The sequence below is a fragment of the Neoarius graeffei genome, chromosome 1 (genome assembly GCF_027579695.1).
Source record: "Neoarius graeffei isolate fNeoGra1 chromosome 1, fNeoGra1.pri, whole genome shotgun sequence".
NCBI lineage: Eukaryota > Metazoa > Chordata > Actinopteri > Siluriformes > Ariidae > Neoarius > Neoarius graeffei.
The window spans coordinates 123,477,458-123,495,903 of record NC_083569.1 but is presented as its reverse complement, the minus strand read 5'-3'; the positions used below and the strand labels follow the sequence as shown (position 1 = coordinate 123,495,903).

The following is an 18,446-nucleotide window of genomic DNA, read 5'->3' as shown; positions in this document are numbered from 1 at the left end:
CAGCAGTGAAGCAACAAAGCAGCAATTTTCTGTTTCGAATGCAGACAATGTATCACAGAATTATTAAGTATACGTGTGTATTGGAAAAGGGTTCCAGAGTTCTGATTTATCCAAAGAACCCTTAAAGACGTTTTTTTGAAGAGTGTGTGTATTAGCTGTGTAACTGTGCAATACAAACTCTGAGTTCTTGCTAATTATTTTCCTCTTTAAGGGTTCCTTTGATAATTAGGAGTCCCCAGCTTCTACTTGGAACCCTTCTTGATAACAAACAAATACTTTGTTGTAGGTTTCTATCCATTTTTGTGTCTGAAACAGCATGTCAAAATCGTAGTCACCATATCACATTAAATCCTTCAATAAATACACAAGTGTTTCAGGAAAACTTCAAATAAGTGTTTAAATAAATTACTAAATAAAGCATTTGTGATTTATGGTTATATGGATTCATCCATACCTCCAAATATATGCATAATGCTGGTTATTTATTTATTTATTTTGGGTACAAAAAAAAGAAACTAGAAGGTGGTTCTGAGCCAAATGGATTTGCAGGAAAGCCTGATAAACTGAGACAGCTAATTGAGAGACTGACAAATTGTTTAGCCAATCATACTGAGAGACCAATTAAGAATGAGTGACGTAGCCACAGGAAATAGTTTAAATAACAGAAGCCACTAGTGATATAGTAACTCAGCTAGTTGGATTAGCTGTTGACTTAGTGCATAATGAAGAAAGAACTACAGACTTTGGGCTTCTGGAAGGCTGCTCTTGCTGAGCTACTAGGGACAACAATGCTTGTCTTTTGTGGTGTTTCTGCAGTAATTGGGAATAGGAACAGCAGCTACCCAGACCAAGAAGTAAAGGTAGCATTAGCATTTGGATTAGCCATTGCTATCTTGGTTCAGAGTTTGGGCCACATAAGTGGAGCCCACCTGAATCCAGCTGTCACACTTGCCATGCTGGTTAGCTGCCAGATTAGCCTATGCCGAGCACTGTGGTACATTTTGGCTCAGGTGACTGGGGCTGTGATTGCTAGTGGCATTGTTCTGGGAGTGAGGCCATTGGTGGTGGATTCACTTGGGTTGAATAAGGTGAGTAACTTTGCTCTTGCTGAAGTGGCTTGATTAGTGACTAGGTGTGAAATTAATGTCTGTATAATGGTGGCAGGGCTTTGGCTGAAAAGACCTGAGGTGGTGGTTATAACTGTGAAAAGCTGAAGTTACTAGAGCTTTAGAGTGGTAGTGGAAACTAGTTATAATGGCCAACTGCAACCTAATCTTTGCTGTGACCTTGCGATTTCATCAACTGTTCTCCATGGAGCCTGATGACCTGTAACTTGAAGTTGTGCCCCCCACCAAAAAAAGTGGCTTACCCTTGTACCACCCCTGTAAACCTGATGCTGGTTTGACCAAGTGTGGTCTTCCCCCTCCCCCCTTTCAGCTTCCCCTAATAACTTCCCAACCACTTGGCTTATAAGCTAACCTTTTTTAGCTAGCTTCTGTTGAAACTGCTCAAGCTTTACAAACCTGGTGTGGCAGCAGGAATTTGCTTGTGGTTTACTGCCTCTGTCCACTGCTCAGCCATACTCCTGCATCACATCTGGCTTCATGCAACTAAAGCCCCCCCCCCCCGGTCTGCTATTCCTTTAATCTTTGCGGTCAAGTTCTAAGTGCAACAGCAGATCACTGAAATGGCCTGCTCTTTAAACTCCTGTGCGTATGTATGTGCAGGACCATTTGTGTTGACTGTTGAACAGCACTTGAAGGCTAACTGGATACTTGCATCACATATCCAGCCCACAGTGTGAGGAATGATGTCTTGTGATGGACAAAAAGCCCAGTGGTTAAAATGCTAACGATGTTGCCTTCATTTGTCCTGCAGCTGAATGGTGTCAGCCCAGGACAAGGCTTTGGAATTGAGTTTCTCCTCACACTTCAGTTGGTGCTGTGTGTCCTAGCAACAGTGGATAAAAGGCGGGACATCGCTGGTTCAGCTCCATTTGCATGTGGGCTCTCTGTAGTTCTGGCTCACCTTGTAGGCGTAAGTGTTTTTTGTATTTGCTCTGAAATGTTAATTTTGGAAGTGTCCCAGCTGAGGAACAGCTGAGCATTTATCATGGCTTGACTTTAATCCAACTTCTTTCACAACAGATTAGTTACACTGGATGTGGCATCAACCCTGCTCGATCTTTTGGCCCAGCTCTAATCTCTGTGCAGTTTGACAACCACTGGGTGAGCAGCCTCACTCATACAGAACTAACAGATCACATGAAGTTTGAAAGTTTTAGCATGTACTTGATGGATTTCCTTAATGAACCTGTGGTGCTTCCTTACAAGTTCATATAAGTGAGTGCTCTGAGTGCATTTAATGTAACCCTGTTTGTAGCTCCACTACTGTTAGTTTTGTAATAAGTTAACACCTGATCATCACAATCCAGAACTCAAGTGCTGTGGTGGAACACCAAAGAATAGCTTGGATGCTTTTGATAAAGCAACTTCAACAAATGTCAAACTTGCATACAAAATAGCAAATGAATAGTAAGTCTTGAGTTGGGTGTCCTTTTTTTTGGGGGGGGGTGCATGACTAGAGATCTTGGCTTTGAATCTAAATCTGGTCCCCCCAAAAAAAAAATTAAGGCAGAATGAGTATACAAAACCAACCCTCAGTATCCTCACACTGTTCTGTCCTTCTCTCTAGGTGTTCTGGGCAGGGCCACTGTGTGGCGGTGTTGTAGCAGCACTCCTTTATGACTTCGTCCTGTTTCCTAAAGGTTCGGACTTTGTTGGCTGGCTCAAGGTTTTGTGCCATGGTACTGAGGCTTCAGATGAAGAGACTGAACCCCTGCTTGAGGCTGGTGGTCCTGCAGCTCAGTGAGGGGAAGCATAATGGTTTTTCAGTACAGTGGAAAAATAAACCTGCATCTTAACCCAGATGTTGCTTCATGAAAATGTGGTCTGAAACATTCATAACACTAATCAAGGTTGAACACTCCCTTCAGAATTGCACAGAATAATACCAGTGTTTGTAACAGTTTCCAGGAAACTGTTACAGGCTGTCAGTAACTAAGCCATTTCTGTATAAAGGTGGCTTTAGATGAGTGTACAAACTAATGTTGCATGTTCAAAGTATTTTGAAAGTATATCTGCAATTTCTGTTGTGCAAAGTGGCAGTTTGACTTATCTTTGCTAGCTCAATTACATTTAGCATAAACATTTCCATTAACATGAGCTTGGATGATGTCCAAAGGAGACTCCCGTTTTTGGGCAGATCCTTTTTACAAAGGGGAGGGTAATTTGTGAATGTTTCTGTGGGTGATGAAAGGAAAGTGGTGCAACTTGATAATGGACAGTAATGTTTGAGGAAGTAGCTGGGGATTAACACAAGCTAGCAGTCTTCTTACACAATCAGGGTATGTCACTGTGGGAGGAACCTTCTGCCTGTGTTTCATGAGGGTTTTTTGCTGAGGAAGGCTTCTGAATAAATGACCTGGGAGTACCTTGGGAGCAGCGTGAGAAGCTGTTTGAGTTCTCTAAATGCTAAGGAAAGGTGCTTTCAGTGTTTCCTTCTGCATAGGGTTCACTGGCTCTTCTATGATGGAAAAGGAGAGAAGGCTGTCTTGCAATTCCTTGCAGCAATATTTAAAGTGATTGTCTAAAATTCTTCCTGCACTGTATGGTGCATTAGGCAGTGCCCATTTTTGTAGCCCTCTAACTATTTAATAGGCAAGGGTTACAGTGGGGGGCTGGTCCTCTAGTAACCATGAGTTTTAAAGTAATGTGCCAGTCTGCGCATAACTTGTATAATTAAATAACTGGTGGGTTTTGATAAATGCAAGTGGATAGGAAGTTGAACATGAGCAGCTGTTCTTAGTGACCTTTTCAGTTTTGTACTGTTTGACTTGGTCTCCTTGATGGCAGGTCTGTGGCATCTGTTCTGTCCAGCCTTTTCTATCTCCTGCCTCTTCATTTCACTGTAGTTGATCACATCCAGTATTCCGAGTCTTTTCTGTCCTGTCTTTTGCTGGTCATTCTGCCTTTAATCACGTATTTTAGTAGTCAGTTTCCTCTTGGGATATGTCCCTAGGTTTTCTTTCTAATTATCACATTCAGGCTTGGTTCTATTCATCTACTATACAGTGGTGCTTGAAAGTTTGGGAGCCCTTTAGAATTTTCTGCATAAATATGACCTAAAATATCAGATTTTCACAAGTCCTAAAAGTAGATAGAGGATAGGGGTGGCACGGTTCACAAAAGTCGCGGTTCGGTACGTATTGCGGTTTGAGGTCTGCGGTTCGGTACGTATTGTGGGTTTTTTTTTTTTTTTTTAAATCTTAAGTACTCTGTATTTGGGCATATAGCCTACTATTTACCTTAAGTAAACATAGTTTAGGATACAGCATTTAAGAGGTTAAAATTATAGTTACAATGAAATAATCATGCACAAACTGAGTTTGAGTTGACATAAGCACATTTTATGAACAATCTCTGATGAAAAGCCAGGTAGTATTTTGAAACAGCAAGAGGGAAGACATGGATGATTTCAACAGCTTTTTTTATTTACTACAGTATTTATACAAAGTGTCAGGAGTGTTTGCTGCCATGTTGTGGCATCTAGAGGAACCAGGTGTCTTTTGTCACATACAGAGTTTTCATAATTGGAAGAAATAAAAATGAGTTCTTAAAGCTTACTTTTGAACAGGTGTGTGTTAAAGTATTCCCACGAGTGTACGGCATTCGTACTTTACAAAGCTTGCATATTGTGACGTTGTTTTTTTTTTTTGCCGGCGTCATCGCATGTAATGGGAAAACCCAAATGTTCCCACACACCTGATTTGAATGCCGCGGGGGCATCCTCTATGTACGACGACCTGCCTTCTCCACTCCCACTTGCCATTTTTGCACTTGCCATCCACACTCTGCTGTCACTTCAATTCTTTCGCGCGAAAGAGAACCACGTGGTTTCATACGGGCATTCGGCTTTTTTTTTTGGGGCGAACGTCTTAAATAGGGGTACCGCGGTTTATACGCGTATTGCACCGCAACAGGCGTATCGTACGGTTCGGTTTTTTCCCATAACCGTGCCAAGCCTAATAGAGGACTCAGTTAAACAAGACAAATATTATACTGTCATTTATTGAGGGAACTGATCCACTATTACATATTAGTAGTAAAAGTATGTGAACCTCTAGAATTAGCAATTAATTTGAAGGTGAAATTAATCAGGTGTTTTCAATGATAATCAGGTGAGAGTGGGCACCCTGTTTTATTTAAAGAACAGGGATCTATCAGAGTCTGATTTTTTTTTTTTCACAACACGTGTTTCTGGAAGTGTATCATAGTATGAGTAAAGGAGATTTCTGAGAACCTCTCAAAGTGTTGATGACGACAGGCTGGAAAGGTTACAAACCCATCTCTAAGGAGTTTAGACTCCAGCAATCCAGTCAGATTGTGTACAAATGGAGGAAATTCAAGACCATTGTTACCCTCCTCAGGAGTGGTTGACCAACAAAGATCACTCCAAGAGCAAGGCATGTAATAGGGTTAAATGCAGAGGATGAATCTCACTGTGCTTGAAGTGTGCATGTGGCAAAGGTTTCTTCTTGTCGGCGAGGTCACAAAGGACCCCAGGGTATCTTCTAAGCAACTGAAGGCCTCTCACTTTGGCTAATGTTCATGAGGACACTGAACAATAATGGTGTGCATGGCAGGGTTGCAAGGAGAAAGCCACTGCTCTCCAAAAAACATTGCTGCTCGTCTGCAGTTTGCTAAAGATCACATGGACAAGCCAGAAGGCTATTGGAAAAATATTTTGTGGATGGATGAGACCAAAATAGAACTTTTTGGTTTAAATAAGAAGCGTTATGTTTGGAGAAAGGGAAACCCTGCATTCCAGCATAAGAACCTTATCCCATCTGTGAAACATGGTGGTGGTAGTATCATGGTTTGGGCCTGTTTTGCTGCATCTGGGCCAGTATGGTTTGCCATCATTGATGGAACAATGAATTCTGAATTATACCAGCGAATTCTAAAGGAAAATGTCAGGACATCTGTCCATGAACTGAATCTCAAGAGAAGGTGGGTCATGCAGCAAGACAACCCTAAGCACACAAGTCGTTCTACCAAAGAATGGTTAAAGAAGAATAAAGTTAATGTTTTGGAATGACCAAGTCAAAGTCCTGACCTTAATCCAATCGATGTCATGGAAGGACCTGAAGCGAACAGTTCATGTGAGGAAACTCATCATCTCAGGGTGGAAGCTGTTCTGTATGGAGGAATGGGCTAAAATGCAGCGCTGCTGGAATTCTGTCTATTCCTTCTGGGTTTTTTTTTTTTAATGGTTTCAAGTGCTGCTTTAGTCTTACTGAGGAGTATGTCTGGCCCCTTCTGGTCTCTAGCTCCATTTTCTTCTAGTTCTAGATTAAAGTCTGCTTCATTGGGCTTTCCATCTTTGTCAGAGTTCAATACAGTCTTTCTACCTTTCGCTTCATCTGGATCCATTAGTATTCTTCCTTCTTTGTTTTGGATTGCTGTACTACCATTGTGTTTTCTATTCTGTCCTGTTATTTGCCTTACTTCCTTGTACAACAAATCTGATCTCCCTTCTCTTTCAAGTTCTAGTTGTCTGCATTTTTCTTCCCACCATCATTCTCTGGCCTTTTGTGTCTCATCTCAATTCCTTGTTCAGCTGTCTATACCTCCTCTTTCCCTCATCACTGTCATTTTTCCACTTTCTTCCATCTTTGCAGTCATTTTTTTTCTGTTATCCATGGCTTCCTTGATTTTGTGTTTAATTTCCCATCCAATTATTTCTATTGCACTTGTTTCGTTCAGCTGCCCCAATAAACATCGTTTCCACTATTGCTCAAATCAACTTCTAGTCTGTCTTTGACATTCCTCTGATGCTTCTAACTTTTCTAGACTCCATCCCTTTTCTTCTGCTTCTTTACTCTTTGACTTTTTCTTTATTTAGTTGTTTGACTATTGGGATTGAAATACTTTTGTTTATACAGCCTGCATGAAACAACGGGGTTAAGATACACTCTTTTGTAGTCATCTTCAGAATGTTGTAGTTTCACATTGCAGACCTGTCTATAACATGCACTGTTGCATAATTACAGTGCAGTGTAAGTGCAGTCAGAATATCCTCATCAATTATCTTTTCCTACATCTTTAGAAATTCTCCTTGACCTCATGATATTTTCCATCAAGGTCAAGGAAGTGTGCTTTGGAAAGGATATAGGACAGAGTATTGGGATGCACCATTTAAGCCCATGTTTACATTAGACCGTATCAGCGGATCATCAGATTAACGTTTTTAAAACGATTGGCGTGCACACAGCAACACCAATACACGGATACGCTCGGCTCCGCAGGCATCCTGCGCTCCAAATCACTCCGCCCTGAACAGTGAATGCCCTCTGGAGGGTGCGCACTCCGGCCCTGCGCAGCTCACAGAGCGCGCGAGCGAAGTGCACGAGCAGTGATTCAGGACTGAGCCGCTGTGTGTGTGATCCCAGCGCATATCACTTACTACTTGCAAGTGGAAGGATGGCAAGCCTAAAGACAATCATAACTACACAATGGGCAGTATTTGCATCAGTATTTGCAGTATTTTCATACTTTTATACTCTTTAATGAAAGGTGATACAAGGCGGAAGTCCGCGCTGTTTTTCAGCAGTCGCGTCACATGACCAACACCAGCGAATCAGGAAGGTGGATGTCACAGTGACGTTGTCCAATGAGACGCCAGCTAGAGCTCAGCACAGCGTATCCGCGTATTCTGAATGTTTACACAGCACCGGAGCTGACACGATCTGGATTGAATACGTGGACCCTGGCGGATTCCCGTTTCCCGGCGGTTTAATGTAAACGGACAGTGCATCCGCGAAGAAAACGAGACAGATACGGTCTAATGTAAACTTGGCCTAAATGAATCTCAATCTCTTTGTTACTCTTTCGAATTTTTAAATTAATATTCATGAGCACAGGAAGTGCTGTAGCTGTATCAGAAATGTATCCAGTTAAGTAAATGCAATTCAAAACACTAGAAGAACTTGACCCTGTGCACCTTGTTTTGTGCCACTCTAATGACTGGATTCCAAATTAGGATGATGAGTAGTTGGGTTTTTGCTCAGGACAAGAATAAAGTTGCTTTCAGATCTTTTGTCAATTTCCAAAAAAAAAAAGAAAAAACACTGAGAAATGCTTGTATTGCTGCAGGGAGTGGGCCGAGTCTTCTTTAACATCTGTAGTTATGTCATTTTGGACACAGATGTATTCTGTTATTTTGCTCATAGTTTCCACACTTGCCACTTCAATGCCTCCTACCCAGGGTTCTTCAGTGCAGAAAGCAGAAGAACTCCAGCCTGAGTTTTCAGGTTTCCATGGTTACAGATCCACAATCTGCTGAGTCAAATGTGAGTTTCTCCAGCATCATGAGACAAGTGTGATTTAAAAACTAAATCATCAAGTTGTTCAGTGAGCCACCTATGGTGTTTGTCATACTGAATGTAAGTGCCTTCTTGTTTGTCACCAGCAGTGTCACTTCCTTTCAGGATAAAGCTGAAAAACATTCAGGGAGGTTATGATTAAAGTCCTCTGACTCAGTCCGTCCAGTTGCTAATTTCTTTTTGTGAAAGAAGAACCTGGCCTTGTTCTTCATATATCGTTCAACTACACTAAGTAACTTTAAAAACGCACATTGATAAAACTTGCTGAATTCGTGCTGAGTTTATCTCAAGAAGAAAAGAAATATATCACAATGGAAAAATAACTTCGTTCCGCCCGAATAAGTTCCAAATCTGTGCTCAAATCAGAATTTAAGGGAGTTGTACTCAATAACGTACAATATGACTCGGGTAGTCAATGACATGGACAGGCTTTAATTTTCAAACAAATTCTGCATACACTGTACACACACAATCTTGCCTATAAATACCCGGGGGAAATGATGGGAAAATTGTCATTATTGAAGATGCCACGCCTAAGCCAAAATCAACGTGAACAGGCCATCGGGATGTTGCATGCCAGAAGTACACAGACAGAGGTCGCCCGGCACTTCGGTGTTCATCATTCGACCATTTCCCGTTTGAGTCAGCGTTACAGACAGACAGGGAGCACCAGGGATCGTCCACGCCCTGGTCAGCCTCGAGTCACGACGCCAGTTCAGGATCAGCACATCAGGCTAGCTCACCTCCGTGACAGATTCCTGACACCCTCAGTCACTGCTGCTGAGACCCCTGGACGACACAGACCCAGAATCTCCAGCATGACGGTCCGAACATGGACCAACTGTCACTTTGAATTTTTTTATTGTGAATTAATTCTTGAGTTTGACAATAAATGTCCTTTATCGATGTTTCAAGATGTGTGTGCATTACATACAATATCACAAATTTCAAATATATGCATGGATCTAAAGTGATATCGTGTTGAATTCCATTGTGCGTTTTTAAAGTTACTTAGTATAGAATCCAAGATAAACCTGATCTCATTGCTATACTACATTTTGCTATCTTGGACAAATATCACACACCATAAAAGAATTCTCCAGCTGCGAGTTGAGCTTGGTGGACTCAGAATCCGTAATGCGACACAATTTTAGCACCATCACAAAAGACTGCCACTGACAAAGTCAGCATGAGAAACTTATGATTAAATGTTGAGTGTGAGCATTGCTGTGATGCTAGTCTAAATCCACCAATCAGAGGACAAGCTCATAATGTGCACAGATACGGTAGCGGAGATTGCAAAACGTAAAGGAAAGAAGCTCTCGGATAGTAAAAAAGCTCCTCATTTCCACAAGCTCACTTTGGAGCATGAGTTTTCTGCATGAGCTGATTTCTGGATGACCTGAGCAGATCATTACTTTATTTTACATGTGATGTTAACATGAAATAAAATTCATTTGTGTGTTCTTCCTTGCAAACATTTAGTTATCTCATTATCTGTAGCCGCTTTATCCTGTTCTACAGGGTCGTAGGCAAGCTGGAGCCTATCCCAGCTGACTACGGGCGAAAGGCGGGGTACACCCTGGACAAGTCGCCAGGTCATCACAGGGCTGACACATAGACACAGACAACCATTCACACCTACGCTCAATTTAGAGTCACCAGTTAACCTAACCTGCATGTCTTTGGACTGTGGGGGAAACCCATGTGGACATGGGGAGAACATGCAAACTCTGCACAGAAAGGCCCTCGCCGGCCACAGGGCTCGAACCCGGACCTTCTTGCTGTGAGGCAACAGCGCTAACCACTACACCACTGTGCCACCCCAATGTCAGTTATGTAGAGGGATATTATATTACATTAGGAATGGAACAGAAAATTGTTAAAATGTTTAACCACCCTATGCTCATCTGGTTATTTAAGCTAGAGATGCTAGAAAAGTTACCTTATGTGGCTAAAAGTATGTGCACCCCTGAGCATCACACCTATGTGTGGTTCTTGCACACAGCTGTATAGAATGTCTGTCTGTTTGCTGTAGCATTAGTTTCCCTTCACTGGAACTAAGAGGCTCGAACCTGCTACAGCATGATGTTCCTGTGCATGAAGCAAGCTCCATGAAGACATGGTGTGTTAAGGTTGATGTGAAGAACTCAAGTGTCCTGCACAGAGTCCTGACTGAACTCAACCCCACTAGGATGAAGTGGAACTGGAGCCTCAACATCAGTGCCTGATTTCAGTAATGCTCTTGTAGGGATTGGAATGACTACAAATCTCCATGGCCATACCCCAAAATCTAATGGAAAGTCTTCCCAGAAGAGTAGAGCATATTATAAGAGCAAAGCAGGAACAACTCAATATCTATGCCCATGGTTTTGGGATAGTCAGTTGTCCACATACTTTTGATCACACAGTGAGCAGAACTTTACATGAATTGGTTCTATGGTGTATTCAGTGATGATGGTAGGTGCTTGATGAATGGTCAGTCAGGAGGTCATTCAGGGTTGTCGAGTATGTTGCTAAATGTAATGCTATCCATGAGAAGGTGAATCATCTAAGATTACCATCACATCACTGAGCAACTTGTCATGCAGATAAATCATGGAAAATAATTTCCAAAGAAAGGGGGCCTTCGTATCTAAGGGTTAGTTTTAGGTTAAATGATGTCATTGTTGCACAATATTTTATACCATATACTGTACATTTCATAAAAACATACATTCGGCTGTATTTTATCTCCACGTCTGTTTGTGGCTGTTAAAACTAACTTCCTGTCCTTATGCCCACCCACCCATGGTTTATAAGTGTCTGTTAAGCTTGCAGTGCATCAGTAATAGACACAAAACTCAACATGATTAAGGAGCTCAAGACCGGATCCCTTTGGCGAGCCGTAATCGCCGAGTTGGTTGGAATGACACTTTTTGTTTTTATAGGGATAGCATCTGCCATTGGGACTGCAGGCGAAGCTGGGCCTGAACAGGAAGTAAAGGTAGCACTAGCATTTGGGCTGGCCATCGCCACACTGGCTCAGAGTTTGGGCCACATCAGCGGAGCACATCTTAACCCTGCCGTCACTGTCGGCGTGATGGTCAGCTGCCAGATCAGCGCTATTCGTGCACTTTTATACATTTTAGCCCAGATGTTCGGTGCAGTCCTGGCCAGTGGCATCGTTTATGGCATTCGTCCTAAAGATGTCAAAGCTCTGGGGCTCAACAAGGTGAGTGACCAATCTGTGCTGTCTGTTCACAACCATCACAGTTGTAGATTTTGCACATTAATACACCTCCTTCAGGTTATGGAGGGTTTGATAATGAGTCGGCTGTGTTGAGTCTGAAGAAGAAAATAGAAAAACGCATGAACTTGTTTCACATCAGTGAAAAATAATGGTCCTGGTTTGTTATTCAATCCTGCTATAATTTTATGAGAAATTTAATAGAAAATGTTAAATGAAAATTGGAAACAGCTGTTTTGTTTAATTTTTGTCTTTCTTGTCCCAAGTTAAAATACGATTCAGATATTTTATTTTAAAATAAATGTTTAAAAATTTTGTCTCATCTCATTATCTCTAGCCGCTTTATCCTGTTCTACAGGGTCGCAGGCAAGCTGGAGCCTATCCCAGCTGACTACGGGCGAAAGGCGGGGTTCACCCTGGACAAGTCGCCAGGTCATCACAGGGCTGACACATAGACACAGACAACCATTCGCACTCACATTCACACCTACGGTCAATTTAGAGTCACCAGTTAACCTAACCTGCATGTCTTTGGACTGTGGGGGAAACCGGAGCACCCGGAGGAAACCCACGCGGACACGGGGAGAACATGCAAACTCCGCACAGAAAGGCCCTCGCCGGCCACGGGGCTCGAACCCGGACCTTCTTGCTGTGAGGCGACAGCGCTAACCACTACACCACTGTGCCGCCCTTAAAAATTTTGTCTCCTTTTGCAATCAAAGTTTAGAAACCTCATCTCATCTCATTATCTCTAGCCGCTTTATCCTGTTCTACAGGGTCGCAGGCGAGCTGGAGCCTATCCCAGCTGACTACAGGCGAAAGGCGGGGTACACCCTGGACAAGTCGTCAGGTCATCACAGGGCTGACACATAGACACGGACAACCATTCACACTCACATTCACACCTACGCTCAATTTAGAGTCACCAGTTAACCTAACCTGCATGTCTTTGGACTGTGGGGGAAACCGGAGCACCCGGAGGAAACCCACGGGGAGAACATGCAAACTCCGCACAGAAAGGCCCTCGCCGGCCACGGGGATCGAACCTGGACCTTCTTGCTGTGAGGCGACAGAGCTAACCACTACACCACCGTGCCGCCCCAGTTTAGAAACCTAATATTCATCAATCCGAATGTGGAAAAAAATGCTACTGCAGGACATTGTAGTGTGAGTCAACAGGGAAGTACAAGACGAGAGACGCAGTGGTTAAGATGGAATTTTGTTTATATCAAAGATTTTTTTTAAATGCAGCGGGGGTTTTTTTTAAACAAAAAAGCGGGATCAAAAACATGCAGGAATAAATTCTGCATGACAAAGCTTTTTACATTAACAGCATTCAGCAGATGCTCTTATCTAGAGCAATGTACAACATTACTGAGAGCAGCCTGGGGGTTCGGTGCCGTGCTCAAGGGCACTTCAGCCATTCCTGCTGGTCCAGGAAATTTAACTGGCGATCTTTTGGTCCTAAAGCTGCTTCTCTAACCATTAGGCCATGGCTTCTAGCAGCTGTAAAATCCTCCTGATCCTCTGACTACAGTATTTCTAAAAGGCTTCTTGATACCACCTACCCAGTAATCACATCCAGGTCATTAATGTTCCTTCATGAATTTTAGCCCCAAAATGAATCTGAAATCATGAAAAATAAGCCGTTATGAGATGAGAGCTTTTTGTAATATCATTTTGAAGCCAGGGCGGCACGGTGGTGTAGTGGTTAGCGCTGTCGCCTCACAGCAAGAAGGTCCGGGTTCGAGCCCCGTGGCCGACGAGGGCCTTTCTGTGTGGAGTTTGCATGTTCTCCCCGTGTCCGCGTGGGTTTCCTCCGGGTGCTCCGGTTTCCCCCACAGTCCAAAGACATGCAGGTTAGGTTAACTGGTGACTCTAAATTGAGCGTAGGTGTGAATGTGAGTGTGAATGGTTGTCTGTGTCTATGTGTCAGCCCTGTGATGACCTGGCGACTTGTCCAGGGTGTACCCCGCCTTTCGCCCGTAGTCAGCTGGGATAGGCTCCAGCTTGCCTGCGACCCTGTAGAACAGGATAAAGCGGCTAGAGATAATGAGATGAGATTTTGAAGCCAAACATCATCTTTGCATATCAGGGTTTTTTTTTTTCTTTCAAAAGGAAAAAAAGCATGAACGCAACACATATGGCCACAACAACACAAACTGGGGAAAAAGTCTAAAACAAAGCTTTCTGTTGAAAATGGTGTCCACCACCAACATACCAATTTGTGCCCTGAAGAAGGCCAATATGGCTGCGACATGGAGGCCCACTTGTTTTTTTTTTTCATGCTTTCTAAAATGTTTTGCTACAAAACCATGTGCCTCATTTTTACTTACAAAACTGTTTTTAGTGACCCTGATTTTAACCCGTTAGAACTGGCACACTTATTAAATGTGTTAATTAATGACCTGGTGGTTTAATTATCTCCTCCCCCCAATCTCTCTCAGGTTGCTGAAAATATGACTGCGGGTAAAGCTTTCGGCGTGGAATTCCTGGCCACCTTCCAGCTGGTGTTGTGTGTCTTAGCCGCAACGGACAGCCGCCGGAAGGACGTGAAGGGATCAGCACCACTTGCCATTGGACTTTCTGTGTGTTTGGGACACTTGGTGGCAGTAAGCAAATTACACACCTTTTTTTAATTAATGAGATTTTTTTTGTTTGTTTTTTTGAGGGGTAAACATGAGTAGACCTGAAAAACTCAAACCACTGGTTTTGGAAACATTCTTCTTTCCTTATTCTCAAACTCGCACACTCCAGATCAGCTACACCGGCTGTGGCATCAATCCTGCTCGCTCCTTTGGCCCTGCTGTCATTATGAAGTCCTTTAAGACACACTGGGTGAGTCCAGTCCTCTTAGATTTGTTCTTCCCTTTCTGATTGACTGACTAATTTTATTTAATCGCCAAACACATTTACATTTCATGTCCGTGTATAACAAACCTTCAACTTTCATGGTTAAAATGCCAACATTAAAATGTTCTCCTTTCATGTGTTTAAAACACCATCAAATATCAACATTCTCCACCAAGCACAGGATGAGGATCTTCTACCAAACATCATCAAACATCAACAATGTGAAAGTAGAAAAGTTTGTTTGTTGGAGACTGTGTCATTCTTCACTGAGCCCCACCAAACATAAGAAATCCTCTGGCAAACACATCAAACATCAACATTCACCACCAAAAAACTCTTTCAGTGCCATTCTCTATCAAACACCATTAAGAATCTGTGTTCTGCGTGAAACATCAACAACCAAAATTAAAAAAAAAAACTTTTCCAACAAATACATCATTATACATCAGAACTCCTTCACAAAACACATCAGCCATCAACATTCTCCAACAAAAATACTTCCACTGATATTCCCTAAACACCATAAAATACCCACCTTCTCCATCAGACCATCAACATTCTCTATCAAACACCAGCAAATATTAAAATTACTCCACTAAACATCATCAAACATCAAAATTCCTCCATCAAACACTGTTATACATCAAAATTCTACCAGACACAGTGAAATATCAGCATTCTCCATCAGACACCAGCATACATCAACATTTTCCATCAGACACTATCAATCCTCAAAATTCCTCCATTAATCACCATCATACATCACAGTTCCTCCACCATACATAATCAGATATCAGCGTTATCTACCAGACATGATGAAATATCAGCATTCTCCACCAAATGCCATCAAATATCAAAATTCTTTCATCAGACACCATCATGCATCAAATTTCCTCCACTATACATAATCAGATATCAGCGTTATCTACCAGACATGATGAAATATCAGCATTCTCCATCAGACACCAGCATACATCAACATTTTCCATCAGACACTATCAATCCTCAAAATTCCTCCATTAATCACCATCATACATCACAGTTCCTCCACCATACATAATCAGATATCAGCGTTATCTACCAGACATGATGAAATATCAGCATTCTCCACCAAATGCCATCAAATATCAAAATTCTTTCATCAGACACCATCATGCATCAAATTTCCTCCACTATACATAATCAGATATCAGCGTTATCTACCAGACATGATGAAATATCAGCATTCTCCATCAGACACCAGCATACATCAACATTTTCCATCAGACACTATCAATCCTCAAAATTCCTCCATTAATCACCATCATACATCACAGTTCCTCCACCATACATAATCAGATATCAGCGTTATCTACCAGACATGATGAAATATCAGCATTCTCCACCAAATGCCATCACACGTCAGAATTCCTCCATCCAACATCACACATGAACATATTTTTAAACTCAACTAATCAATGTTGTAATAATTCTTACTGTTATAGACACCTCCCATCAATGTTTAGTTCTTTTAGGAGAACGATGGCTCCATTACATTTTTATATCCATATTTTATGCATTTTCTCTGTCTGTCTCTATCTGTCTGCAGGTGTTCTGGGTGGCACCAATGTTGGCTGGAGTAGCAGCTGCTCTCCTCTATGATTTCTTGCTGTGTCCTCACAGCGTGCCCTATACTAAACGCCTCAAAGCCATTAGAGGAGAGCCGACATCAGAAACGGCAAGGCTTCCCGAGCCGTCTGGCAGCGAGGAGCCACAGTGGCCCACACGCTAAATACTCCAACTGTATCATCTCAGAGTTATATAAACACCTCACTGAAGAGCTTTTCTACCAACTTGTTGTACTGTATGTATGTCTAAAGCCGAGTCTAAAACTCAGAGACTGCAGTCAGAGATTTCTAGGTGGTTCCGTGGGTTCAGGTGCCATTTGTGTTACTTTGATTTTAAATTCACAAACCTGTAAGTAAAATAAAAATTCAACCCTTTTTAGTCATTTATGAGCAAAATAAAAAACATGTAATATATTGTTGCCTGAGATTACTGGTTAACTTTTTTTTTCATGTTTCCTTCAATTCAGTGTTTTATTTTTAAAAAATGTTGGACGAATAAGTTATGATTTATTGACTATTTATAAAATAAATATCATGGAATCATCCTTTATTTCCTTTTTCATGCCCTCACTCATTCCAAAAAAAAAAAAAAACATAATTTAAACCTGGGAACTTCATTTTTGCTTTTTTTTTTTTTTTTGCTTTTTTTTTGCATTAAAGGTCTTGGACTGTTAAAGCCACTGCTAAGAGAAGTAGAGAAAAGTATATTTGAAAAAAGAGACAGAAAAAATTCACAGAAAATAGAAATTAAATAAGAAGAAACAAGTTGGAAGTCAACACCAATAAACACCAATATACTCCATCAAACACCAACAACCATCAGCATTCTCCATTAAACACTAGTGTTCTCCATCAAACAGCAACAAATACCAACATTCTCCACCAAACACCAACAAACATCAGCATTCTCCATCAAACATCAACAAACATCAGCATTCTCCATCAAACACCAACGTTATCCACCAAATGCCAACAAACATCAGCATTCTCCATTAAACAACAATGTTCTCCATCAAACACCAACAAACATCAGCATTCTCCATTAAACAACAATGTTCTCCATCAAACAGCAACAAACACCAATGTTCTCCAGAGAAAAGAGAAAAACCAAGAAATCTTGAACACGTCCACAATACATGGTTTTTAATCAATGATGAGATAAAAACAATCTGTGATAGTGGACGTTAAGTATTAATCCTGGTTTCAAAAGGTTATGCATATTTGACCTTCATTAAACACAACTTTTCTCTGGTGTCTTGTTTTCTTGCCATATCTTTCACAGTCTCTCCAGTTCACCAGTGTTAAAGCTGAGAAGCTCATTGTTTATCTTGGGAAACATTTCAAGGTTAGCCAGTAAAAACAAAATGAAAAAAAATGTCAGGGTTCAGCTTTCACGCAGAGAAGGCGTCTTCCTCATTCTGTTTTCCTTTGTCATGCTGATTGCTTACTCATCTGTCACTTCAAGGCCACAGAGTCACACAATACAATCACACTCAGTTTAACCCCAGATCATCGACATTTACCTGCAGGATCCAAAACACTTCTGTAAAAACTATCAATCCCCTCCGAACATAATGGAGGCTCATGAGCCATGTTTTTTCAGGAAGTATTCCATATCCTGTTTTTCACAATCAGACCCATGTACACTCATATGGACTGTTACGTGAGAGCAGTACACGACAACACGCACAGGAAATCATTCAGACGGTTATTTCATGGGATGAGAAATTAATCATATAAAAATTGATCTGAGGTCAGATCTTACAGCGATATAATGCTAATAACAGCTTTATTCCCACATCAGCACATTTTTAAACATCCAATAACACTAAGCACTAAAAGCATCATATCAAACCCGGGGCCATATTTCATGTAGTCATGCTCAGTTTGGAGCAGGATTTTCGGATGTCTCATCAACTCATTATCTGTAGCTGCTTTATCTTGTTCTACAGGGTCGCAGGCAAGCTGGAGCCTATCCCAGCTGACTACGGGTGAAAGGCGGGGTTCACCCTGGACAAGTCGCCAGGTCATCACAGGGCTGACACATAGACACAGACAACCATTCACACTCACATTCACACCTACGCTCAATTTAGAGACACCAGTTAACCTAACCTGCATGTCTTTGGACTGTGGGGGAAACCGGAGCACCCAGAGGAAACCCACGCGGACACGGGGAGAACATGCAAACTCCGCACAGAAAGACCCTCGCCAGCCACGGGGCTCGAACCCGGACCTTCTTGCTGTGAGGCAACAGCACTAACCACTACACCACCATGCCACCCAGGATTTTCGGATGTGTTCCTGTTAA

At 41.9% G+C, this 18,446-nt stretch overlaps 2 protein-coding genes across 2 annotated transcripts; both read left to right on the top strand.

Annotated features, from left to right (window-relative positions):
* The first annotated feature begins 722 nt into the window (after nucleotides 1-722).
* Nucleotides 723-2,871, top strand: LOC132889729 (aquaporin-1-like). Its single transcript, XM_060926522.1, has 4 exons — nucleotides 723-1,088; nucleotides 1,879-2,037; nucleotides 2,148-2,228; nucleotides 2,695-2,871. Exons 1-4 carry the CDS (start codon nucleotides 723-725, stop codon nucleotides 2,869-2,871), a joined length of 783 nt encoding a protein of 260 aa, XP_060782505.1.
* Nucleotides 2,872-11,294: 8,423 nt separating this feature from the next.
* Nucleotides 11,295-16,381, top strand: LOC132889724 (aquaporin-1-like). The gene is made up of 4 exons (XM_060926508.1): nucleotides 11,295-11,660; nucleotides 14,123-14,287; nucleotides 14,433-14,513; nucleotides 16,117-16,381. The coding sequence occupies exons 1-4, from the start codon at nucleotides 11,295-11,297 to the stop codon at nucleotides 16,297-16,299; spliced, it is 795 nt and encodes a 264-aa protein (XP_060782491.1). The 3' UTR covers nucleotides 16,300-16,381.
* Nucleotides 16,382-18,446: the final 2,065 nt, after the last annotated feature.

Coding starts and splice junctions, on each gene's coding strand:
- LOC132889729 (XM_060926522.1), top strand. CDS start 723: ATGAAGAAAGAACTACAGACTTTGGGCTTCTGGAAGGCTGCTCTTGCT. Junction 1,089..1,878: donor ATTCACTTGGGTTGAATAAG/GTGAGTAACTTT, acceptor TTTGTCCTGCAG/CTGAATGGTGTCAGCCCAGG. Junction 2,038..2,147: donor TTCTGGCTCACCTTGTAGGC/GTAAGTGTTTTT, acceptor CTTTCACAACAG/ATTAGTTACACTGGATGTGG.
- LOC132889724 (XM_060926508.1), top strand. CDS start 11,295: ATGATTAAGGAGCTCAAGACCGGATCCCTTTGGCGAGCCGTAATCGCC. Junction 11,661..14,122: donor AAGCTCTGGGGCTCAACAAG/GTGAGTGACCAA, acceptor AATCTCTCTCAG/GTTGCTGAAAATATGACTGC. Junction 14,288..14,432: donor GTTTGGGACACTTGGTGGCA/GTAAGCAAATTA, acceptor CGCACACTCCAG/ATCAGCTACACCGGCTGTGG.